The sequence below is a fragment of the Notamacropus eugenii genome, chromosome 2 (genome assembly GCF_028372415.1).
Source record: "Notamacropus eugenii isolate mMacEug1 chromosome 2, mMacEug1.pri_v2, whole genome shotgun sequence".
Classification (NCBI taxonomy): Eukaryota; Metazoa; Chordata; class Mammalia; order Diprotodontia; family Macropodidae; genus Notamacropus; species Notamacropus eugenii.
In genome coordinates, this window is record NC_092873.1 from 85,909,317 (window position 1) to 85,933,123 (window position 23,807).

The 23,807-nt window shown below is 49.0% G+C and overlaps 4 protein-coding genes across 13 annotated transcripts; 2 read left to right on the forward strand and 2 right to left on the reverse strand.

Moving 5' to 3' along the window:
* Positions 1–129: 129 nt before the first annotated feature.
* EGFL8 (EGF like domain multiple 8) lies at positions 130–4,501 on the forward strand. Of its 2 annotated transcripts, none has more exons than XM_072637627.1 (9): positions 130–850; positions 1,516–1,631; positions 1,800–1,922; positions 2,126–2,238; positions 2,354–2,449; positions 2,541–2,711; positions 3,368–3,447; positions 3,604–3,757; positions 4,096–4,501. In XM_072637627.1, exons 2-9 carry the CDS (start codon positions 1,531–1,533, stop codon positions 4,143–4,145), a joined length of 888 nt encoding a protein of 295 aa, XP_072493728.1. In that variant the 5' UTR covers positions 130–850; positions 1,516–1,530; the 3' UTR covers positions 4,146–4,501. The 2 variants fall into 2 exon arrangements, with proteins under 2 accessions (XP_072493728.1, XP_072493729.1); XM_072637628.1 differs by having other exon boundaries at positions 130–622.
* AGPAT1 (1-acylglycerol-3-phosphate O-acyltransferase 1) lies at positions 4,430–15,721 on the reverse strand. 7 transcript variants are annotated; one of them, XM_072637624.1, is made up of 7 exons: positions 14,721–15,721; positions 9,436–9,644; positions 9,006–9,139; positions 8,310–8,485; positions 8,034–8,129; positions 7,763–7,835; positions 4,430–6,341 (listed from the first exon to the last, which is right to left on the reverse strand). In XM_072637624.1, the coding sequence occupies exons 2-7, from the start codon at positions 9,633–9,635 to the stop codon at positions 6,157–6,159; spliced, it is 864 nt and encodes a 287-aa protein (XP_072493725.1). In that variant the 5' UTR covers positions 9,636–9,644; positions 14,721–15,721; the 3' UTR covers positions 4,430–6,156. The 7 variants fall into 7 exon arrangements, with proteins under 7 accessions (XP_072493725.1, XP_072493724.1, XP_072493721.1 ...); XM_072637623.1 differs by having other exon boundaries at positions 9,436–9,691; XM_072637620.1 differs by having other exon boundaries at positions 14,950–15,547.
* A 26-nt stretch (positions 15,722–15,747) lies between these two features.
* On the forward strand, positions 15,748–20,292 carry RNF5 (ring finger protein 5). Of its 2 annotated transcripts, XM_072637630.1 has the most exons (7): positions 15,748–15,804; positions 16,052–16,344; positions 19,020–19,038; positions 19,148–19,260; positions 19,374–19,428; positions 19,513–19,630; positions 19,738–20,292. In XM_072637630.1, exons 2-7 carry the CDS (start codon positions 16,205–16,207, stop codon positions 19,833–19,835), a joined length of 543 nt encoding a protein of 180 aa, XP_072493731.1. In that variant the 5' UTR covers positions 15,748–15,804; positions 16,052–16,204; the 3' UTR covers positions 19,836–20,292. The 2 variants fall into 2 exon arrangements, with proteins under 2 accessions (XP_072493731.1, XP_072493732.1); XM_072637631.1 differs by lacking the exon at positions 15,748–15,804 and having other exon boundaries at positions 15,852–16,151.
* A 133-nt stretch (positions 20,293–20,425) lies between these two features.
* AGER (advanced glycosylation end-product specific receptor) lies at positions 20,426–23,527 on the reverse strand. Of its 2 annotated transcripts, XM_072637616.1 has the most exons (11): positions 23,441–23,527; positions 23,063–23,163; positions 22,770–22,962; positions 22,588–22,652; positions 22,395–22,482; positions 22,033–22,221; positions 21,731–21,861; positions 21,367–21,508; positions 20,999–21,025; positions 20,770–20,899; positions 20,426–20,690 (listed from the first exon to the last, which is right to left on the reverse strand). In XM_072637616.1, the coding sequence occupies exons 1-11, from the start codon at positions 23,490–23,492 to the stop codon at positions 20,594–20,596; spliced, it is 1,215 nt and encodes a 404-aa protein (XP_072493717.1). In that variant the 5' UTR covers positions 23,493–23,527; the 3' UTR covers positions 20,426–20,593. The 2 variants fall into 2 exon arrangements, with proteins under 2 accessions (XP_072493717.1, XP_072493716.1); XM_072637615.1 differs by having other exon boundaries at positions 22,395–22,652.
* Positions 23,528–23,807: the final 280 nt, after the last annotated feature.

Sequence of the window (23,807 nt, forward strand, 5' to 3'; positions counted from 1 at the left end):
GGCTGAGGCCTACTGGGTGGAATGTCTTTCTCCTGCCCCCTAGGCTAGACATGGAGGCTGTGGGGTGGGAGTCAGGGCGGGCATCATCTGAACCCCTTCTCGACCTTTACGGGGTTGGGCTGGGGGTGGGTGGGTTGGTACTAGACAATAAGCCTCCTTTTCCCCCAAGTAAGGAATGTTGATCAGGACAAAGGGGCCCTGTCTGCTCTGGAGTGGGGGGCAGGCTGACTCACAGCTCCTATGCCCCCCACAAATGCCAGAGGGAGCTAGAAACATTTCCCACTGGGGAGCTGGCTTAGCCCCATTTACACTTTGGGGGGATTGTCTTCTTTCTCAAATTACCTTTCCCCTGTTTCCCACATCCTGACCCAAATTTATTTCCATCTTCCTCTAGTCAGGTCTATTTATTTATCTGCCCCTCTCTTTTACCCTTATACTCTCTCCTAACCTCCTTCTCAGTCTCACAGTTGGGAAGTGGGGGCTTAGGACACAGTGTCTTCTTCATCGGACTCTGAAGAGATGCCAGAAAAGGGGGCCTCTGGGACCATAGGGAACATAAAGGATGGAGAGGCATAGGTTGGAGAAAGCTTCTTTGCAAAGGTTTGTTGGAGTTGAGTAGAAGGTATGTGAAAACTTTAACTTCAACTTCCTATGCTGGTGCTAACTCTCACAGAATCTCAGCCTGTTGTGGGAGAGGGAATAAGGAGGAGGCGGGGAGAGAGTAGAGAGGGGAGGCCCTTATGTCTAGCCCAACCCCTCTTCTCTTTGCTTTCCTCCTTGTGCCTGCCTGTCTGAGTAACTCTTGTCTGCAGCTATTCCTAGTGTCCTGAGGGAGAGAGAGAAAGCACAGGTGGGAATGGATACAGGGGGGCAGAGGATGGAAAGGTGTTCTGAGTGGGCTTAGGGATAAGTGTGTTAGAGGAGGTGAAGGGTGTTGATTATCATGCAAGATTGTGATATGAAAGAGGCATATGTGAAAGGTGTAGGTGTAAAGATGTCTGTTTAGGGCATTTGTAAGACCTGATTCAATTCCACAAAACACATTTCAAGACGCTGTTATGTTCAAGACACCAATCATTTAAGATGTGTCTCCATAGAAAGATCAGACCATTATGTCAGGAGAGGAGTGTCTGGGGGATGGGGAGTTTGAAAAATGGAAGGAATAGTCATTGCAGGAGTCTGTAGAGAAGTATATGAAAGAAAGGAGTATGTGTCTGTGTCTCTTATGTGTCTGTAAGGAGAGAGGGAACAGTAGTAAGGGCGTGTGTAAGGTATTTAGGGTATGTTGACAATTGATAGTGGTATAGAAGTAAATGACTGGAGACAAGTGTAAGGAGAGGTGAAGATTGTCACAGGCAGTGTGAGGGAATGGGTATGTCCAGGGTCACATCACACTCAGCTTCTTGGAAGGTACACGAATGAGGGATGCCTCCTGGGGTTTTGAGAGACTGAGAGCAGACAGGTAGAGGAATAGGTGGAAACACTCCTCTATTAACCCCTTCTCACTCCTTTCAGGATATACAAGTGATCATGGGGTCCAGGGTCCGGGTTTTGCTGTGCTCTCTGCTAGCAGGATTCTCAATCCTGCTGTTTTTGGGGGGTCAGAGGGCGAATGGGGATCTTCCATACAGGTGAGGATGGTGGGTCCTTAGTGGGGCGGGAGTAAGGGCATCTAGGTGGAGCATTCTTAAGGGCGGGTGATACCGTGGTCCGGCAGAGAGAATGTATTCGTGAAAGCGGCTCCAGGGACGTGTCCATTCTGAATATCCATCCCCTCTTCTCCCTCCACTTGGGTGCAGTAAGGGAGTCTGCTCCAGGCAGACCCTGATGGTTCCACTTCGGTACAACGAATCCTACAGTCAGCCAATATACAAACCCTATCTGACACTATGCGCAGGTCGACGAGTCTGCAGCACCTACAGGTAAGTGAATGAGTTGGTGGTACCTTGGACGTCCCATTCCGGGAAGAGAGCATGAGCTGCAGGGGGTGGAAATTGAGTACTTGTGCTTAAGAACTGAGGATAGGACTACACTTGAGTCACTGAGGGGAGCTTGGTTTGGGATGAGATCGAGAATGACTTTAGGGAACCACGTTCCCGGATCTTAAGTCAGTTGCTCCCTCTAGGACCACGTACCGTGTTGCGTGGAGGGAGGTTCGGAGGGAGGTGCAACAGATTCATGCCATATGTTGTCAGGGCTGGAGGAAGAAGCACCCAGGGGCGCTGACCTGCGAAGAAGGTGTGTGGAAAGGAGCGGAGGATGAATGGTGGTAGGGTTGTGAGAACCTGTGGGGGAGATGGAAGAGGGGAGCTTGTTCTCTACCCTGTCCCCATCCCCTTCTTCCCATCCCCAGCCATCTGTCCTAAGCCCTGTCAGAATGGAGGAATCTGCGTCCAGCCTGACCAGTGCGAATGCACCCCTGGCTGGGGAGGGAAGCACTGCCACGTGGGTGAGTATAAGGCTCCTCGTCCAGACTCTCTGACTCCCTGCTCTGAGGAATCTAGACCACGGCTTTTCAGGGCTACTTTCTCTCCCTTTAGATGTAGACGAATGCAGAACTGGCATCATTCTTTGCTCTCATAGCTGTTCCAACACCCTGGGCAGCTTTACCTGCGGTTGCCCAAAAGGTCTAGTCCTAGGGACTGACGGAAGGACTTGCGAGGAGGCTCCCCCTGAGCCACTTCCCAGTCCCAGCATCCTTAGCTTGACAGGTAAGAGGAACACATTATCCTTCACAACATCGCTCCCCCTTCTTATTAACGATCATGTGAAGGACCTCCTGGGGTTCATGACTAGAAAATCCTGGCATTTTCTGGCTCCTACCTTGTGAGCCTTGTTTTATATAACTCTATCCTCATTCTCTTTCTACCTTCCCATTTCATACTTTCATTTCCATCTTCTCAAAATTTTCCCTTTTTTCAAGTCCCAACACCTCAAGTACCTAGTAACTCCCCTCCTCTGGACTAAATGGCTTCTGAGGTCCCTTCTAGTTTTAAATCTGATTTTATGATCCTTCAGAAAAGAGGGGACTCTTTCAAATTTCTCATAGCATTTTACGGGACCATAGATTTTGGAACTGGAAAGGATCTCAGAGACTCATCTAGCTCCATCTCATTTTACCGACAAGGAAACTGAGGCTCACAGTTACAGCTAGTGTCACATGTGAAATTTGAAAACAGGCTTTCTCCTGACTCTAAATCCCTGACTTCCAAGTCCCTCTACAATATTTTCCTTTTTGCAGTTCTTGCTCTACTTTATCTTAACTATTTTACGTCTTACCTTACTCTCTCTTTTGACTGTAAGTTTCCTGAGAGAGCAGTGTCATCTAGTATAGTACCCTTAATGTTTGCTGAACTATATTCTCCAGTTCGAGAGGCGGAAAAAGAGGAGCATTCCCTGAAGCAGGAGGTCCAAGAATTACGTGGGCGCCTGGAGGTCTTGGAGCAGGTGAGGCCACTGAGAGCTCTTAGGGAGAGGTGGGAGCATCCTACCTACCAGATAAATTTAGACGCAACAGGTTATAATTGAACAGGCTAAGGAGTGTGGCCTCCCAGTGGACTAGGTGATAATAACAGCTCCTTTCTTATCTCCCTGTCCCTGCAGTGGGCAGGACAAGTGAGTGCCTGGGTTCGAGCTGTGCTACCAGTGTCTCCTGAAACGATCCGGCCAGAGCAAGTGGCAGAACTGTGGGGCAGGGGAGACCGGATTGACTCGCTTAGCGATCAGGTGTTGCTTCTGGAGGAGAAACTGGGCGCCTGTGAGTCCGCTGCTCCACTTACCTTCTTTGGTGCCTGTTAACTTCCCATGTGTTCCCTGTACACACTTGTATACTCCTGACCCTCACCCCATACCTATTTGTGTCTGTTCTCTATAGTTTTCAGCCAAGTCATACCATACCCCTCATTAAACTTCCTAGTATTCATTCTTACCTACAACTCCTTTCTCGGGTTTTGCTTCTAAATCTTTTCCCCCATAGGGTAGCAGTCAAATTCTTGGAGAGAGGTGGGGTTTATCAGTGCTCCCAAAGCTGCAGCCGAAATCAGCTGTAAAAGGAGTGTAACTAACTTTGCCTGATCTCCACATGTCTTTTAACAGGTTCTTGTGAGGACAACAGCCTGGGTCCAGGTCTCAACCGCCGCAGATGAGGGTTGTTCAGGACATCAACACCCTTTTATTTGCAACACCTGCCCCTCCCCACCCCCAACCGGGTAATTTATAGTGAAATCCACTAAAGCGAAGGGGACTAGATGCCAGGATTGCCAGGTTGATAAGGTGACGGGAATTCCTGAAGGAATGAAAACATCTGACAGAGAGGACTGGCAAGAACATTACTGTCTCCTGCAATCCTCTCCCACACCCCACTTTTAGATTAAGACAGAGTTTGGACACCACTGACATCCCTTTCCCCAACAAGGTCCACACAGTCGGAATCCTTCCATCTCTCTTTATTCTCCGTATCTCGCTGTTAATCCAGATAATAAAAACCATGGAGCGAAGCAAACCCTTGGACTGCCCCCTTAATCCCCTCCCTTCAGACCTCTCGAGGTGTGTGGGGGGAGGTTTGGAGAGGACAAAAAGGGCAGTCCTGGTACCCGTGAGAGGGGAGGAGAGGACTGGAATACGGAGGCCCAGCTAATGCCTTGGGAGGGAAAGCAGAACTGATTGGGAGAAAGAAAATCCCGGGGAGTCCCCTCACCTCCCCGGGTCACATTGGCCTGGGTTGGGGGGAGAACGGGAGCATCAAATAGCCCTTCTTTCCCCAATGCCCCACCCTCTCATTAATGCTCCTTAGGTTGGGAGAAGGGTGTCAACAAGACTGTGGGTTCCCCCAAGAGAAGAGTGGGGTTCTCTTGGTCCCTCCCACCCTAATGGGGATGTGCTACTTAAGGCTGGGATCCTCCTCTACTAGGCTGGAGATGGAGGCAAGGAAGCCTAGGTTTGGCTGGGTCTCTCCTCAATCCCTTTTTGTAAACAGACTCCCGCTTCACCAAGGCTCTGGGGATGATCCTCCCCCTCCCTTTGGACTTTTAACACTGAGAGCTTTTGGCTGCCAATCTGGACGCAGGGAGGTGGGGGAAGTGCAGCTCCTCAGCAGCAAAAGGAAAGAAAAATAAATTAAACCTACTCCAGCCTCCTCTAACCAGCTCTCAGCTCTTCCTACCCCACCTCCAGGAGTAAGAAATTAATGCAGCACCTGTAACTCCACCCTTCCCTGGTGTCTGGGCCTAATGGTACAGCCTGAGGCCTAGGGACAGTGCTGGGTTGGGCTGGTTCCCCGCTACTCCAGGGGAATTTAAGAGTGTACTGTACTACCACTGGAGTGTACCACCCACTGCCTAAGGGGAGAAGGAGGAGGAGTTGGAGTGAGGAGAGAAAGAAGAGGGAATTCTGTGGAGACCAGTTTGTGTGTGTGTGTCAGTGTGTCACAGGAAAGAATGGGCTAGGATGAATAGGGATAAGGCAGGTTAAACGGACTGTACCAAGGAAAGGGAAAGGTCCAAGTCCCTGGAAAGAAGACTCCACATACATCCAGTGGGGTGGGGAGGGAGGAATGAGAGGCTGGGTTGGGCAGAGCAGCCAGATTGGAGAGGAGGATTGCAAAGAGGAGCTGGCTGGGTCTACTTCCATTCCCGAGGTGGGTGCTCCCCACCCCCCCTCCAGTTGGATGAGTCCATTTGCATCCACAGAACTGGGAGGGGGATAGGGGATAGAGAACGGAGTGCTTCAATAGAGGTGGATGCGTCCACAAGTCAAGGGTGGGGAGGAGAGCCACAGAGGAAGTGTCCACCTAGTGTCCACTATGGGGTAGGAGTGGTCGATGCCCAGTGGAACATACCACTCAGGAGACAGAGAGGGGAGCAGAATGTTCCACAGACAAGATGGGAGGCATGGAGGGAGTGTGTAGGCTGCACCAAGACGGTAAAGTCCACAGACTAGGATTTGGGAAGAAAGAGGAAAAGGGGTGGAGGAAAAGCGCTTTGTCCATGTCCACTTCAGAAGCTGAAGATTCGGAGTAGAGAATTAGTGGGGTGAGGAGAGGTTTGGCTGTACCACAAAGGAGAAATGGGATGGGGGAAGTGAAAAGGGGAGTCAGGCCCAGTCCAGGGACCACTGGGTTGGGGGAGAGGGAATGTGAAGGAGTGGTAGGAGGAAGGCTCAGGGGCCAGCCTCACCAGCCCCACCAGACTTCTTTACATAGTCACCCCCTCCCCTGCCGTCAGTAGAGATCTCCCGGAAAACTGTGAGCATGGAGTGGCGGATACTGTCAGCGAGGTCGGGCACGTTGTCTGGGGTCAGCCCTTCTGTGGCCACGGGGGGCAGCACCCGTACCTGACACGTCCCTGGGAACGGGGAGACACAAAGACTCATTTCAGGCCTTCTTCAGTTTTCCACATTCCCTCCTGGCTTCCCTTTTCCTATTTTCATCTTCCATTGTACTCCAAAAAGGTCTTTGGCTCAAGCCACATTAGCTGGACTACACATTCCTCCCAGCAGACATTAAATTTCTCCTTTCTGCCCCTTTATCCTTTCTATTTTCTTCCTTCTATCTCCAGTAGAACTTATTCAAAAAACCACTGGATGTCAGAGCTGGAAGAGACCATTAAGAAAATCAAATCCAATGCCCTCTCTGTATAGGAGAGGAGAAGAGGGGAAGAAGTGACTTGCCCAGCTTAAGTCAGTGGGAACACTGGAACTAGAAGCTACAGTTCTTGACAGCTTAGTCCATTATTTGTTCTCCTATATGGGAACTGTATTATATCAGTTATTAATTCATCCAATAACCACAAAGGTGCCTCCGGATAGAAATACAGAGGTGTTGTTCAGAAGCACTGTAGTTTAGTAAAGAGATCACGGGACTTTTACTAGCTATGTGATGCTGGGCAAGTCATCTCTGTACCTCAGTTTCCTAATCTGCTGAATGGGGATAATAATAATTCATTATCTACCTTACAAGTTTGTTGAAAAAAGCAACTGAATCTTTATAAAATGCTACACTACACTGTTACCCTGGAACTGTTTCCTCCTTTATAATTTGGGATAATATCCTTCTCCCAGACAGATACACCTCTACAGAGGAGGTTACCTGACCAGGGTTATTTAAAGTGGTCTGTGAAAAATCTCACTGAGAAGTAAAAGCAGAGGGAAGAAGGTAGAGGGGCAAGGAGACAGAGGTGGGGAAATATCATGACTCCTGCCCCACAAGAAAGAAAACATTCAGAATAGTTCAGCATTTTCTTCAGAAAAGGAAGAAAGCGCGACTGTTTAGATGACTATTAAGGTCATCCAGTGACTCAGTGCAGGGCCATTACTAGAACCCAGGTTTTTAGTCTCCCAGGCCAGTGTTCTTCCTTTCAAGGCCCAGTTTCAAACCCATCGTCTCTCTGAAGCCTTCCCTGATCACTCTAGCCCAAAGTGATTCATATTTTCTGCATTCCATAAACACCGACACCTTTTTACCACCTTGTATTGTTAGCTATTTTTTTATATGTTCATGTCATATTTTCCCAACTAGATCATAAGCTCGTTGAAGGACATCTTTGTGCCATCTGGCATAATGACTTACATTGGAGATATTCTATATTTGTTGCAACTGATTTCCAGGGACTTGACTAAATGATCCAGCTCTGATGTTCTATGGTTCTATGACTAAATGATTTCCTGACCTCTCAAAGACTCACATTTCATTGTTCCCCCACAATCCCACTGGCCATTCTACCCTCTCCCCACCAAGTCTTCATGACCAGCACTCTGGTACTCTCACCCGAGGTGAAGCGCCGTTCTTTCTTGCAGTAGAAGTCTTTATAGGAGGACATGACAATGGGAATAATGGGGACCTGCAGGAGGGGGAAGGGGGGAATCAGAGAAGAGCCTCCCTCCTCAGCCCTCCTCCCCTGGTAGTCCCTACATCTGATCATCTCCTGGTGAGCTTCTTTCCCTTGCTCATCAACCCACAGACAGAAAATGGGTCTGGAGTTGGCTGGAAAGTTGTAGGGTAGCAAGTCAGTGGTTAAATGAGGAAACTGAATTCTAACCTGGGCCTGAACAGCAAGGTGGAAGGCGCCACGTTTGAAGGGAAGCATAGAGCCATTGTGGTTCCTGGTACCCTCAGGGAAAACCCAAACTCGGACCTAGGGAAGAAACTGGATCAGAGATAAGAAGAGACAGAGAACAAGCCAAAGATAGAGCCAGTACAATACAGAGTGAAGGAATCAGTGCCAGAGTAGTGATAACTCTGGGATATTAGAGGTGCTTCTGCATGGTCATCTAAATGTCCTATTCCCAATGGATGTTCTTTTGGGGCAACTCACATTCTGGCTGAGCAGGGTCTGTGCAGCCTCAGCCATGACACTGATTGCATCCCCAGTCCGTTTCCGGTCAATGAAGATGACTCCAGCCAGCCAGCATGCTAGCCCTGCTGGCCCTGCCCACAGCAGTTCCCGCTTGGCAATGGGTACACAACGACCTGGGAGCACCTCCATCATTCCTGGTGCAGGGAAGTGGGTGGTTAATGGAGCCAGGGAGTATGATATCCATTCTCAGTGTCAAGAGCAGGAAATAAGAATTTGTGGGACAATAAAGAAAGGAGATGTTTTTACTTGATGAGAGGAGGAATGGAATGACAGGAAAGTGACACTCCAAGGATGTCAAGGATATTTTAGAGGGGACAGAAGTAGATTGCAGGAAGAGTTACCTCCTAGAAAGCTTTTCCAAAGGGAGAAGAGACCTAGGGCAGAGAGAGGTGAGAGGAGGAGGGCAGGAGGGACCTGAAGGATGGGAAAGATGAAGAGAAGTTCCTGATATAGATGGGGGGGAAATTCTCAGGGAGGAAACAATGAGGAAGAGAGGAGCAGGGCTTTCTAAAATGAGAAGCTCTAGGAATATTTCCTATTAAGAACCAATGCATTTGGGGTGTGGGGTAATGAAAGCTCCCCGGGGAGGAGAGTTTTAAAAGCTAGAAAAAGAGGTACTCAGAGAAGAATTAATGAAAGAGAGTGCTGTCTTACCTAGTAGGTCGAGGGAGCTCTGGTGGTTGGAGACAACAACGTAGGGCTGGGAAGGGGGGAAGTGATGGGTCCCTCGAACCTCCAGCCGGATCCCGTACAGGTACTTGATATGCAGCAGCATCAGTCGAAGGATCCTACAGAGATAGGCCCAGGATACCACATTTGGGAGTTTGTCAGAGAAAGTCACATACTTCTTCCACATATTTTCTCATTATTCCTCTAACACCATCCCCCTCCTCATGCCATCTGTGTCTTTTTCTCCATCTCAATTTCCCCTTCTCTATCCTTTTCTGTTTCTCCTTTGCCTTATATCTATGTCTTTCTCCCATTGGTCCTTCTGTGTCTTTCCCGCTCCTTAATCCCTTGTGCCTCTTGTAATCCACCTTTCCCACCCTCATTTCATTTCTCATTCCTTGGGTTTCCCTCTTACTTCATGTTCTCCACATTTCGCCCTCGAAGAGCACACACAGGGATGGCCAGCACTGCCAGGAAAAGGATCCAACCGTTGTAGAATGCCATCTTGCAGAAGTACTTGGCACTGGCGCTGTAACCCCAGAGCACAGGCACCAGCAGCAGAAGCAGCAGCAGAAAGAGCAGCAGCATTGTCCATGGCCCTGGCCACAGCTCCATGCTGGCCACCTGTAAGGAGTAGGGGGAGGGAGGGGAAGGACAGTGGGCCTGGGGCACTAGAAGGGAGAATGTTGGGGGAGTGGCCAAGAGAAATAATAGGACAAGAGTGCAGATGGAGGAGTTAGAGGCCAGATTGAGGGGTGGGGGCAGGCACCTGCCATTTCTAGATTCCCACCCACTCAAGACACTCCAGAGAGGGAGTGGGGTCCTAAGAGTTGGAAACTCCCTCTTTGTTCTTTGGCCCCAAAATACATACACAGAGAGACATATAGATCAGACACATATTCAAAGAGATATTTAAAAAAACATGCACATCAGAATATGGACTGGTGGAGAAAAAGCAAGATAGTCACAACTATGAACAGTCTGACAGACACATGCACATGCACAAACACACCTGGGAATATATGGAGAAAGACAAATACAGACACACAGGGATAGGGACTAGATCTATCATTTCATTAATATAGGGAACTCCCAAATGAGGAATCCCTTTACCAATCTAGAGCAGCACTTTCAATACGACTCATAATTTTTGAGAGTTACCTAGAGCTCTGAGAGGTTAAATTACTTGCACGGGGTCAAACAGCCATATGTGTCAGAGGCAGGACGTGAACCCAGGTCTTCCTGGCCCTACGGCCATGTTGCCTCTCCCAGAGGCAGAGAGAAACACATCCAGAGAATCCCCGTTCCACCCAAACTTTTCTCCTTATCCCACTAAAAGTACACAGACAAATCTAAGGACAAACAGACAGATACAGATTGTCCCAGGGACAGAGAGTTATGTTTCTCTTGTCCTCTGCCCCCACCCAATATTCACCCTTCTCCAGATATTAGAGGAAACATGGTAAGGGTTACATATGTGATATGTAAGAATCCCACAGAAATGTAAAGAATCCATAGGACTGTGAAAGCAGAGGAAGGGTTATGTGTGTGTGTAAGATCACACTACCTGCCACAGGAGGAAGAAACAGCTCAGGAGGAAAAAGGAGACAATGTGACTCCCTCAGTAGTGGACACAATTTATCTTCCTTCTCCTCCCCCCATTCTCTGCCTCATTAAGGGTAGGCAGTGACTGACTTGAGTGTCAAAGGTAAAGGAAGAGATTATCCCATTGGCCAAGTGTGATAACATCACAAGGAAAAAACATGTGACAAACACATACACATTTTCAAGTGGCCTGGCAGAGAAGCCATCTGTGAACAGGAACATACACAAGATGCTTACAGTACATTACCTACCCCTCTTTCCTTCCCTGAAACATGAAGATCTCATGCACAGGATGGTAATAATACTAAGCACACAATACGTATTTGCTTAATTGAGTCAAGTATGATAGCAGCACATCTGATTGAGGCCATATGAAATAGATACTTAAAAGGTAAACACAAATGGAGAGAACAAGTAGAGGGCAGGGTGGTGATAAACAGGTCAGAGAGTAAGTAGACCTTGGAAGTGAAGAAATGATGGTGTTAACAGAAGTCAACCCCCATGTGTAACAATCCTCTGAACTCTCACATACACATACACACACACACACCCACGTGAAGAAGACAAGAATGAAGACATGCTCACGCTGTTGATAACAAAAACAATAGGTATTTAATACAGTGTAGCCCCAGGGATACTGCTTCTCACAAGAAATATGATGTACTCCAAGCACATGCCCAACATGCTATGCTGTTGGCAGGAACACAGAAATCATGGGGATGTCATGACCGCTGGAAAGGGAATGGGAAAGTGTACAGGGGAAAATTCAATAACGTGAAGAGGCAGAAGGATAATGACATAATAAAGAAATGAATACAGTGAATGTAAATCATATGCAGATAACACAAAAATGCAGTGAAGAAACATACAGAGTGGTGGTAACATGCCTGGGGTGAAAATAACATGCCAAATCATTAGTCATGCAAATGATGGAAGCTGTGGGATGAACGTTCAACATTAATAAAAACATGGACATAGATGAGAGCCTGTAACACATGTACTCATTCACATGTCATATGAGTACACAGTGACAAAATATAGCGGTACTATGGATGTTACATAGACATATGGGCCAGGCCAAACATAGGAAGGACATGCAAATATATATGCAAATGCTATGGGTTTTCTGTGTGTCTGGAGGTCCGTTACCCTCTACAGGGGCTATGTATATGTGATTTCCTCAGGAACACACATATCTAAGGATATCCAGAGGATATCCAACCATATGAGATTGCCAGATGTGTTACATAAACATGTGATTTATAAAACATTACAGGAAGGAAATGGTGAAATAGATGTTATATGAACAGAAATGCAATGCCAGTAGAACATAAGACATAAGTGCTCAAGCAATGCTAGGACTTCCTTAGCAAAACACATGCAGTAAAGTGGATTAATACACCATGAAGATCTGTGTTAAGAATAAATAAAATCATGGAATCAGCTACCTGAAGGCAACCCCAAGGGACAAGAATCACAGATTCAGCAAATGAACCAAAACAAAACACCATAGGCACAGCGTACAAACAGAACATGTGAAGACAACTACCTTGGCAGTGACGATCACTGGCAAAGCACATGAACAGAAACACACAACTAATATGCAACAGAAAGATCTGAGAAAGTAGGCAACATTTGAACATACAGATGCGTAGGGTATGTACATTATACTCCAAATGGATATGACACAAGGGACAGGCCATATTGCACTATAGCCAGCCTTCCCAAAGGGGAATGGATACAACATCCAGCTAATGTGAGGACATTTGCCATGACCATGGATCATATGGGAACATATTCAACCAACACAGCCCACTGTCTAAAGCATGCACACTCAATGGAGAAAACAAGGTAACACACAAGACACACGTGTGTCAGGAAGGGCCTAACATGCACACAGGATATGTAGAGACCTTAGGCTCTGTGCATGGAAATAGAGGGGTGTCCTGGTATGATCCTAGCAACCAATATTCTCTTGGAGGAGGAGTCAGGAATGTAGTTTATAATCTACACTCCTTCCAAGAGATACAAGGGGCAGAAAGAGGAACTGGGGGTGGGGTGTAGCGAATTCCTCTCTCCCCTCACCAGTACTCCTCATCCTCACTCACCCCATCACTATCCCCATCACTATCCCCTTAATTAGGCCAGCCCCCCACTCACCAGGCCTCAGCCCCTCCCTCCTCCATCCCTTTTCTCTCTGTCTGGATTCTCTCCATCTTTCCCAGCGGCTCCTCTCCCAAGTCTACCTTACACTCTCTCTCCCCAGACCCCATTCTCCACCTCCATGACCTCCCAGCTCCCTCCTCCCCCGACCCATCTCTCACCCCCCTTCCCCAGTTCCATCCCTCCCCCACCTCAGTGGGGTAGGGGGCCTAGGGGGCCGGCCCCCTCCCCAGCCAGGCTGCGGCAGCGGTGGTGGCGGCTGTGTCTCTGTCTCTGGTGGGGAGTCGGTGCCAGGGGGCCCTCAGGGTTTGGGGGTGTCCTAGCCCCGGCTGGTGGAGGGGCTGTGGGAGTGGGGGGCCGGACCCATAGTGGTGAGAATGGTGGGAGGGGGGGTGTTCCCCGCTCTCTCCCTCCCTCCCTTACTGCTGTCTCTCTCTCGGAGGGCTGGGGCTGCCGAAGCTGCTGCTGCTGCCGCCCCCCCCTCCCCACCAACGCCTGCTTGTTTCCGGGGCCGGCCAGGAAGTGGGGGGTGGTGACAGGCGGGCTGTCTTGCCAATAGCCTGGACAGGGACCCAAGCATTCCCTCCCTCCAGCTTTTAGCCCTCCCTGCCTCATCTTTTTCCTGCTAGCTCCTCCTGCTGAGGCTTCTGCCTTACTCCTTCCAGCTGTCTATCTTTCATAACCTGTTTTTTTTCTGGCTCTGGTTCCAGTCCTTCCCGGCTTTCCCTGCTCTTCTATCTCCCTCCTTCCACTTCTCTCAGCTTTCTTCTCTCTGTCCTTTAGGCTCCCTTTTCTCTTTCCCAATTCTTCCATTCCTCTGCTTCTCACTACTCATCATCCTTTTTTATTAGCTGCCTCGCCCTTTCAACTTCATCTTGGCCTCTCCCATCCTTATCTCTCTTTGTGCCTCCTAATCTTTTCCCTGTCTCGTGGCTGACCTCTTCCCTACTCCCCATTATCTCACTATGGTCTCTCAGAACACTAGCCAGGTCCTCCCCTTCCTTCATCTTGCCCTCTTCTCTGATCCTTCTACCTTCCTTGCCGACCTCCTCCTTTTCTTAATTCCCCAATTCTCTTCTCTCTTCCCTTCCTAGCACCTTTCCCACAGGGTCTCTCTTCTTTAGCCAGGCTGCCCTGTCATCCCAAAGATGAATTGTATATGCTTTCTCCACCACTGAGATCAGGTCACCATTATTCCTTCCTTCTATGGGCAGACCATGCAGCTTGGGGTGGAATGGGGAGCCGACACTAACTCCTTAAGGTTGTCATTCCCAGTTTCTAACACTTGTTTTCTGGAAGCTCAACTACATCCCTAGCCCTGGCTTCCCACACTTATTTCATCCCACTTGGCACTCCTCTACTGCCTCAGCCTCATCCCTTTCACTCAACTCTCCTTTCTATCTCTTTCAAAAAACACTGCCACCACCTTCCCTTCTTTTCCTTGATGTGTCTCCTGGCCCTGTTTTCTCCCTCTCTGATAAGAGCCCTACCTTCAACTAACCAGCTCCATCAACTTGGGGATAGCCCTTTCCTGCTTTCTTTTTACTTTCCAGTTCCCTCCAGATGTTGTGGTTCTCCTGGATTCTTGCCCCCAGCTGTCTTGGTTTCCCTCTGAGGGCCCCTGTCTGGTCTGTGTCCTCTCTCCCATAGAACCATAGAACATAGAATGTCGGAGCTGGAGGCAGCCTTGGAGACCACCTACCCTCATTTTACAAAGACCCAAGGAAACTGATGCCTAGGGAGACAACAGCTGGGTGGAGATCACAAGCTTCTCTACTGCCTCTCCCTCTCCATCCCTCCAACACCCCCCCCCAACACACACACACACAATTAACCTAAGTCTCTCACTGGCTACGCCTTCAAGCCAGGGTTGGAGGAGAGAGACTGGAGATGGGATGGGTGAGAGCAGGGGGAGAAAGGGTGGGCTATTACCAGGTTGCTGTGCTTGGGCCACAAGGAGGAGGGAGACTCACTTGCCCAAGCCTGGCTGCCTGCACCAGGCACCTGGGCCACGCTGAGCCGGAGCAGGTAGGGGAAGGGCACCCTGCCCAGGAAGAAGACCCCAGTTCTGCTTGGTAGGTCACAGGGAGGAAGGGGCGGGTCTAATTCTAGCCCTGCAGATCATGGCAGAAACAGTAAGAGTATCGCAACTAGACAGGACCTTGGAGATCATCCAAAGCATGATGGAGACAAGACCGTCCAGCCCCTCTTTCCACAGCTGACGACGACATTGGATCTGGGGGAAGTCCAGTGACTCCTGGGCTCACCCAAACAGTCAGAGCCTGGGCTAGGGTTTGAACCCAGGTTCTCTCACTCCAAATTCGGCTCTCTTTTTCCACGGCAGCACACAAGTTGAACTGGAGCGAAATTCATTTCTGCTCTGTGCGTCATCGAAGAAAGGAACCTGGAGAGTCGAGTTCCGCTCCGTGGGTCGGCTAAGACTAAAGGGGACCGAGTGCGTGTGCGCTCGTGGGATGGGGGTGGGGAGGGAAGGGGGTTATAAGCCAGGAGATGGATCTGTGACGTCACGGACATGGGGCCAATCGCCCTTCTCCTGGCCCGACATCTTTGTAAAGGGCGCCGGGCGAACTCAGATTCGGTTTCTTACGTCACCGAAACGGCGGAAGCCATTTTGAACCCGGTGACTAGCATATGTCTCTTTGCTCCCAATCCTAATCTTCGAGGTCTAGAGTAACCAATCAAATTCGAGGGTTGGGTGCAAGGGACGAGGGGGGAAGGAACTTAAGGCTAGGGTGGTGGCCAAGTCAGGACCAATTGCGATCCGGGAGCTATAGCGACAAGAAGACGGCGAGGAAGGGGCGGGTCCCGAGAAGCAAAGCCTCCTCCGGATAGGTCCGTCCTATCCCTCACGTGCGCGCTTGCGACCATCTCCTAGCCAACCGGCTGCTTCGGAACTTGCGCGTTCCTAGTCCAATAGGATCTCGAGGAGGATCCTTTTCAAGAGAAGAGGAAGTGAAGAAAGGACGGGGGCGGAAGTTGGATAGGTTATTAGTAGGTAGAATCTACGTCCTGGAGCCAGTTCAGCACGACACTTAGCAATGGGGGACAAATAATGGTGATGACAGGGTGGACCCTCCTTCACCGCGGACAATGGGGTCTGCCAGGGCGCGTTTTACGGCTAATCCTATGACGCAGCCTCTTGACTGGCGACTACCTTGGCCAATAATCACTGTTCAAGGGCGGGGCAATACGTGCCTCTCCCTCCCCAGACTGTCGTCCAATCCTTTCCTTCCGAACCCTAGGTGACTGGTGGGCAGGATCACCAATGGAGTCTCGAAGACCTTGACGGATGACCAATGGGCGCGAGCAGGGGGGCGGGCTTTTCGGACCATCGGGGCTTGTGTATGTGTTTCGTGGGGGAAGACCTGGGTTGCGGGGGCAACAGTTGAGGGGCCATGGCAGCGGCCAGGAAGGAGGACGGGGGCTCCGAAGGGCCAAACCGCGACCGGGGAGGGGCAGGTGCGGCCTTCGAGTGTAACATCTGTCTGGAGACAGCGCGGGAGGCGGTGGTCAGTATGTGCGGCCACCTGTACTGGTGAGAGCCCCGGGACACACCCCCACACCCCACACCCCCACTCCCACCGTAGTGGTGAGAACCCCGGGACATGTACTCATACCTCCACCAGAGCCCCGGGACACGCACCCTCACACACAGACACACACACTCAGGTACACACTCTCTACCCCTGTACTAGTGAGGGCCCCGGAACACTCCTCTCTCCCATACCCTCCCACACACTCACCTCTTTACTGGAGAGAACTCTGGGACACGTGCATAGCTCTCAGCCTCTCTTGGACCCCAGAAACTACCCCCACCCCATTCCCAATATACACCCATTCTGGGATACATATGCCCACACACATACACACACACACTACATATATAAATACATACACACACATATTCCTAATGGAGAGAGCCTTAGGAGACAGGCATATATACTCCTCTAATATGTACTGGCCACACTGTCATTAGTCTTATGTTGACACGGGATTGCAGCACATCCACAACACACATTCTTCCTGGTACTGATGTGAGAGCTCCAGGAGACAGACACATATGTTTTAGTACTGTATTAGTACTGATGAGAACCTCAGGATATTCCCACCCAGAGTCCTACCTGTACTGTCAACAGCCCCAGGATACCCACCTACAAATCTTATATCTTCACTGGTGAGAATATCATGAAAACACACACACACTTTTATACTGGTGTGTGATATATGTATGTATGTGTGTATCTCTCTTGCTCTCTCTATATACATATATATATATGAAATACATATTCTAAGAGATATATCCTACTCCTAGCTGCATCCCTGTCTAAATAATGCTGACAGCATCAGGAAATGCATACACACCCACAGACATTTCCCAGTGCCCTGGGACATTCACACATACATATGTTTTACTGACAACTTTATATGTATACATATATATGTATATATGTGTGTGTATACACACACACATACGCACATACTAGTAGAGCTGTTGACAGCTTGGGATCACATATCTTTGCTTTGATAGCTGAGAATACAGACATATACACACCTGTACTCCAGTGGAGGGGAATGGGGAAAAAAATGACACACCTGGGATGCACAACTAATCTATATTAATAAGGAGGGATAACAACTGAATAAATAATTATTAAATATCCACAATGTTCAGAGTAACATGTTAGTAGGTAGGTGTTGGGGGAGATACAAAGTTTAGAAAAGACATGGTTCCTGATTTCATGGAGCTTCCAGGGGGATATGACATGCATGCGGATATTATATGAAATAATATACAAATTATATATGAAGAGTGCATGAGAAGTTCAAAACAAAGTGCTATGTGAATGTGTTATTGCTGGAGGGTGACAGTAAGTGAAGGCGGGTGTTGGGTTTTAAAAATAAGTAGTCATTCCAGTAGTTGAACTTAGAGGCCTATGGGATAGGGTGAGCAAATATGTAGAGCTGTGATAGCTAGCAGTCTAGTTTTGCTGGAGACTAGAGTACACAGAAGGTAATGCAGTGAGATTAGATTGGAAAGATAGGTTGTTTCCAAACTGTAGAAATCCTTGAATTCCAGGCAGAGGTTTTAGGGAGCCACTAAAAATTTTTGAGCAGAGTAGTGACCAGTAGAAGACTGGTCTGTAGTAGTAGGAGGATAGATGGCTGGAAGTGGGAGAACAATCTGTATTGAGGGAAGTAATGGCAATAAAGAGGAGGGCATTGTTGAAAGAAAAGGTATAGATGTAAAAGTCAGTAGCACTTGTTTACTGATTGGATATGACAGGTGATAAAAAGGAATTCTAATTTTGAATACGGGAGACTGTATGAATGACATTGACAGATTTAGTGAAATCTACAGGTTTGGGGGGGAAGATAGGATCATGGGATTTACAGCTGAAAGGACCTTAGAAATCATTTAGTTCAAGTCTCGTTTTACTGATAAGGAAACAGATACAGTTAAGTCAAATGTCTTGCGCAGAGTTTCACAGAAAACAGGCCAGCACAGATTCAAACCTGATTCCTTTGACTTTAAATCTGTTTCTGCTACATAAATGAACTTAGATTTAACTAAAAATCATTGAATTGGAAATTTTGGTCTGATAGGCAGATGCAGAGCTATTTGTGTAGTTGTAGATATAGTTAAGGAAGAGATACCAGGGCTGGAGATATGGATTTGGGGATCGGTCTTGTAGAGGTGATAGCTTAAGCCATGAGTGATTAAAATTGCCAAAGGTGAGAGAAGAGGGCCAAGAACAGAATTTACCTTGAAGGGTTGGGAAGAGGAGCCAGCAAAGAAGACAAAGAAGGCATTATTAGAGGTAGGAGGAAAATCAGGGGTGTGTGGTGTCTCTGAAGTCAAGGGAGGAGATAGGTACCCTGGGCTTACTTAGTGTAACTGAGCTATTGCATTTTTTAATGTCACTTTGAGAGATCAGTTTGATGTGAAGTGGTGGGGGCATAAATCAGATTGTGATGTGCAGGTGCTGAGAAAGTGACACAAAGTATTGGTAGGGGAGACTTAAAAGGTTTGGGGAAATATGAATTCATTTGAAGTGAGAGATTAGACACATTGAAAAAGACTTCAAGGTGAAGGGATGTACATAGTAATGAGTGGTGAGGGGAGTGGGGCTGGGAAGCAGTTGGGGCTTGGGGACTCTGTGTGTCTTCTATCTGCAGCTATTCTGACCTCTGATCTCTCCTCCCACCAAGCTGGCCTTGTCTCCACCAGGTGAGTGGATGGAGAGGGATGGGAAATGGGGCATGGGTACTGAGAAATGGAGAGGCGTGGGGATTAGATCCCCTCACCTATTTACTATATATTCTACTTTTCTTCTCAGTGGCTGGAGACTCGGCCTGAAAGACAAGAGTGCCCTGTTTGTAAGGCTGGAATAAGCCGGGAGAAGGTTGTCCCACTCTATGGGAGAGGAAGCCAGAAACAGCAAGACCCTAGGTGAGAGGGAGTGAAGGAAGGAAGTGTCAGGCTCTAGGGATGAGGCTCTTAAGCCTATCTTGAGAAGAGGTAAGCGAAAGCTTCCTTTTGTAATCTTTCTTCATCTCCAACAGATTGAAAACACCGCCACGTCCACAGGGCCAAAGGCCTGCTCCTGAAAGCAGAGGGGTGAGTATTGATTTTTCCCATCATGGCTCTATCCCAAAGATTTCTCTTTCATCACTCACGTCTACTACCTCTTCATCTTGACAGGGATTCCATACATATGGTGAGGCTGGAGGCTTCCACCTTTCTTTTGGTGTTGGCGCCTTTCCCTTTGGTTTCTTCACAACTGTTTTCAACGCCCATGAGCCTTTCTACCGGGCCCCAGGTGAGAACCTTCTCCCCAGAGGTTTCTTTTCCCATGATGAGAGAGTCTTCTAGCCCCATTCCTTGGGACAAGAGATTCTTTTCTGCAGCTTTTGATTTCCCTTTTAGGTGTAGACCTGGGACCCGGACGTCCAGGCTCCAGCTGGCAGGACTCCCTCTTCCTGCTCCTCGCCATCTTCTTCTTTTTTTGGCTGCTCAGTGTCTGAGCTGCCCCCTCTTAGGGCCCTCCCCCAACCAGAGGGAGAATCAGTATTGGGGGACCCCCAAACCCTTTTTTTCTAGGTCTCTGTTCTCTTCTTACTGAGGCCAGACACAGCCTCCCCTAACCCCATCCCTCAAAGTGTGAGGGAGAGGGAACCAGTTGAGTACTGAGTGGGAAAGCTGGAAAGCCTTTTCTTCTCTGGTTGCTAAGCTCAGATGCAGCTTCACTCCCAGCTTAGGGGGAGGGGGTGAGGAGATGGGTTAAGGGGACTGTCTACTTTCTCTCGACTTCTTCCCAAGTCCACTCTTTGGAAGGAAGAGGAAGTGCTATCTGTAATTCTCCCCATTTTTGATTTAATTTAATTTTCTCCTCCATGCCTAGGATGGGTTCTGTCTCCCTACCCTCATCTCCACCCTCACTCCATAATTTGTAAGGAATTCAATAAAAAAAAATTGAAAATATGTCTGAGAACCTCCCGTCCACCCCCCCCCCCCCCCCCCATCCCACTGCTTCCTGCTTCTCAAGAGCTTTCTGATTTGACACCTTTCCTTTGAGGTTCTTAAGCTTGTGAAGGAGTGAGACACACACAGGGCACAGGACTGTCAGATGTTTAATAATCATTGTTTGGATGAGTGGGCATAAGCAAGCAAGAGGCTGAGCTCTCAGTTGACTTTTTAGGGTAAGCAGTGGAGATGGAGAAGAGAGGCTAGTCAGGGGGGAGGGAAGAAGATGGATGGAGTCAGATGGATAGCCAGAGGTTGCTCAGGGCCCCCCTGCATTGCTCTCAGCTGTTTCCTGTTCTTCCGTTGGATTTAGTTCTGCCTGCTGTTCCTCTTCCTCTGGGCACTCAGGAACTTTCCTACAGGAGGAAAATGGGAGAGAACTCTGGATGTTGGTTCTTGCCCTCTGGCCTTAGGCTTCCTGTTCCCTCTATTTACCTCTCTTCTCTGTGGAGCCACTGTTGTCTTTTCCACAAAATGATGCCCACCAGCACTGCAGCTGTGATCAGACCACCCAGAACTCCTAGAACCAGGGCCAGTAAGCCTACCCCTGGGCCTCCCTCAGTGTCTGTGGGGAGATGACAAAATTAAAGACAGAGGGAGGGAGCAAGCTTCTGTGTTACTCCCAGTTTGCCTCACCAGCCACCCACATGTCCATGATCCCTACCTTCCATTTGGCCATTTCCTCTGGTCTCTGAAAATCAAAGTAGGTCTTAGTCAAGAGAATTAGAACTGGAATAAAGAGGAGAGCAGGGAGGAGGAGGTATTCCCACTGAATTTAGGACCCGTTTTTCTCTCTATCCCTCAGATTTTCAGGGAACAAGAACTCCTCCTCCCAACTCCCACCCCTTTTCCCCCTGCCAAACACCCTTGCAGCTAAGGATACTGTTCTGGCAGTGGAGCCTGGACAGGAGCAAACTTCTGGGGGCAGTGTGGGAAGTGGGAGCTGGGAAGGGATGGAGAATTGAGACCTGAAGTTTGGCCTCTCTCATTCTGTTCTGAGATTGAGGAATTGAACAGGAGAACTTCTCTCACCAATGATGCTGACACTAACACCAGGACTTTCTCTTGACCTTTGACCTTGGTCAGTGGCTACACAGCTGTATATTCCTTGGTCTTGGGCTCCAACCTCAGGAAGGAACAGTACAGAGCTTGGGGCAATGGCTAGAGGAGAACCCTGGGAAAAGATGGGGAAGGAGAGATACTGGGTAGTTACCAGGGTTCCCCCATCTTTCAATTTTCTTCCCCCAAACCCCCAGTTTTTCTGTAACTGCTGCCACCTGTTCCCTCCCCATACCCAGTCCAAATCATTAGTCTCCAGCTCTTTCACCTCCCAAGTAGTTCAGGTTGCTCTCCTTTTCATTAAACCCACAGTACCACCAAGGAACTGGTCACTCACATCCTTGAGCCAATGGATTTGTGGTGGAGGCTGGGCAGAGACCTCACAGGTCAGGGTTATTGCTTCTCCAGGGGCCACTGCTCCACTCTCTGGCTCTACTACTAGTCGAACTTCCTCGAAGGGCAAGGGCTCTGGGGATGGGAATGGTAGTTATATCCCCTCTGCAGCACATTGCTTATCTCCTTGAAATATGCACCCCCCACCCTCTTTCTCTTGCCCCTTCCACCAAAGACTCTCTATACACAAGCCTATAGATTCCTCTGTCTGAGATTATGGAAGTTTCTCTTCCACTCAACTCTCACCCCAAACATTGGGTTGGATAGGAGTTGCATGGAGGGCCCGTCGTCCAGGCACACCAGGACTGAGGCTGAGGCTGCAAGAAAAGGTGGGGTTCAGAGGGCCTCCTCGGACTGGGGTCATTGTCAACTCCGACTGTACTATGAAAAGTCCTGTGTCAGGATGTCTTCTGGTCTCCTCTCTTACAGACACTCCTGGTGGGGAAAGAGGGAGACTATCATGTCTCAAAAAAGTAGAGGACAGTAGATTATGGTAGGGGAAAAATCCATGGCAAGGAAGAAGGCTTTTAAGATGGGGGAGATCACAGGGAGAGGAAATATTATACCTTAAACTACAGAGGAGAAGGTTTTCTTGGGGAAGCACTCACCTTTCCCATCAGGCACCAGGGCTTTCCCATCCAGATGCCAGCTAAGAGTCCCTGCTGGGTATCCCCCTTCTGACAGGCATGTTCCTACCTGGTACACCAGAGTGACCTCATTACCCTCCATCTTTCCCATTGAGTGCCCTCTCCAGCCCTCATGCACCATTTCTCTTCTTAATTCCATCTTCAGTTCTCCTACCTTGTTGGGAATGCCAGCAATGAGCTCAGAGGCAGGGTCCTCTATTTGTGGCTTCCCTGGAATCTCTAGAGGGGAAAATAAGATCAGGAGCCGTCAGGGGATGGTTCTGACATCCTAGGTGGAGGAAGCCCCAAGTTCAAGGATACCGAAGATTACTAGAGAGAAGTTCTTTTTGTCCTTACGGTAGACACGGAGTCGGTAGTTGGACTTGACTTCCTTCCCATGGCGATTGGTTGCCCTGCACCTGAATGTCCCTTCATCCTGGATCCCGACAGCTGGTAGGAGGAGGGAGCCGTTGGGAAGGACTCTAGCCACACTCTCCCAAGGGTCCCCTTCAGGAGAGAGGATTTTCCAAGCTTCAGTCCGACCTGTGTTCTGGGGAAAGAGTTTAGGAAGCTTCAGACCTTACGCAGAGAAGGGTGACAATTAGACAGGGGAGAAAGTTCATGTGGCTTAAGAGAGGATCCCTACTTACCAGTTTCCATTCAAGTTGCTGGGGTGGTTTCTTAGGGGCCCCCTTACAGGTTAGCACCAAGGGCTCCCCAATTCTGGCTGAGATGTTCTGACTGCCAACCACTGCCCCGAGGAAAAAGCATGATATGTTGGGGGTGGGTATGGGGAAGACCAGAGATATGAGACAACCAGGACAGGGTTGGGGGCCACTAATGAAGTAGCATCAGGCAAGGACATAGCTGGGGAAGAACAGGAGGGACAGGTCTGGGAGGCAGGAGTTTTTGAAGAGGAGTAGGGATGATAGGGGAGTTAGTAGTAGCTGAATAGAGTAGCAGAGGTCATTCAAGGAAGAGGGGGAGTACTCAAAGGTTAGAGGGGCTTATCAGGGGGAGTCCCTCACCCCCTAGGCTAAGGATCAGCACCCAGGCTCCTGTGGATGTCAGAGATGCCATCCTGCCTTCTCCCCAGCCTCCTGGTTATTTGACCCTCTTACCGTCTTGCCACTACCCCATGTAAAGCCAGCACCCTGTCTCTCTCCTCCCCTTTTTCTCTCAGTGTACTCTGTCTGCTCACCTAGGGAATGTCAGGAATTCAGCTGGGTTCTCAACAAGGGCCCTTGACGTACCAGAAGAAACTTTTGTGTCCCCCAACCCAGATACTGCTGACTCTTAGCAAAGCCACACCCATGGAGTCTGAGGAGAAGCATGCTCTAAATCTTGGCACCCCCAACCAACTCCCCTCACCCCCAAGCCAAGCCACTGAAGACT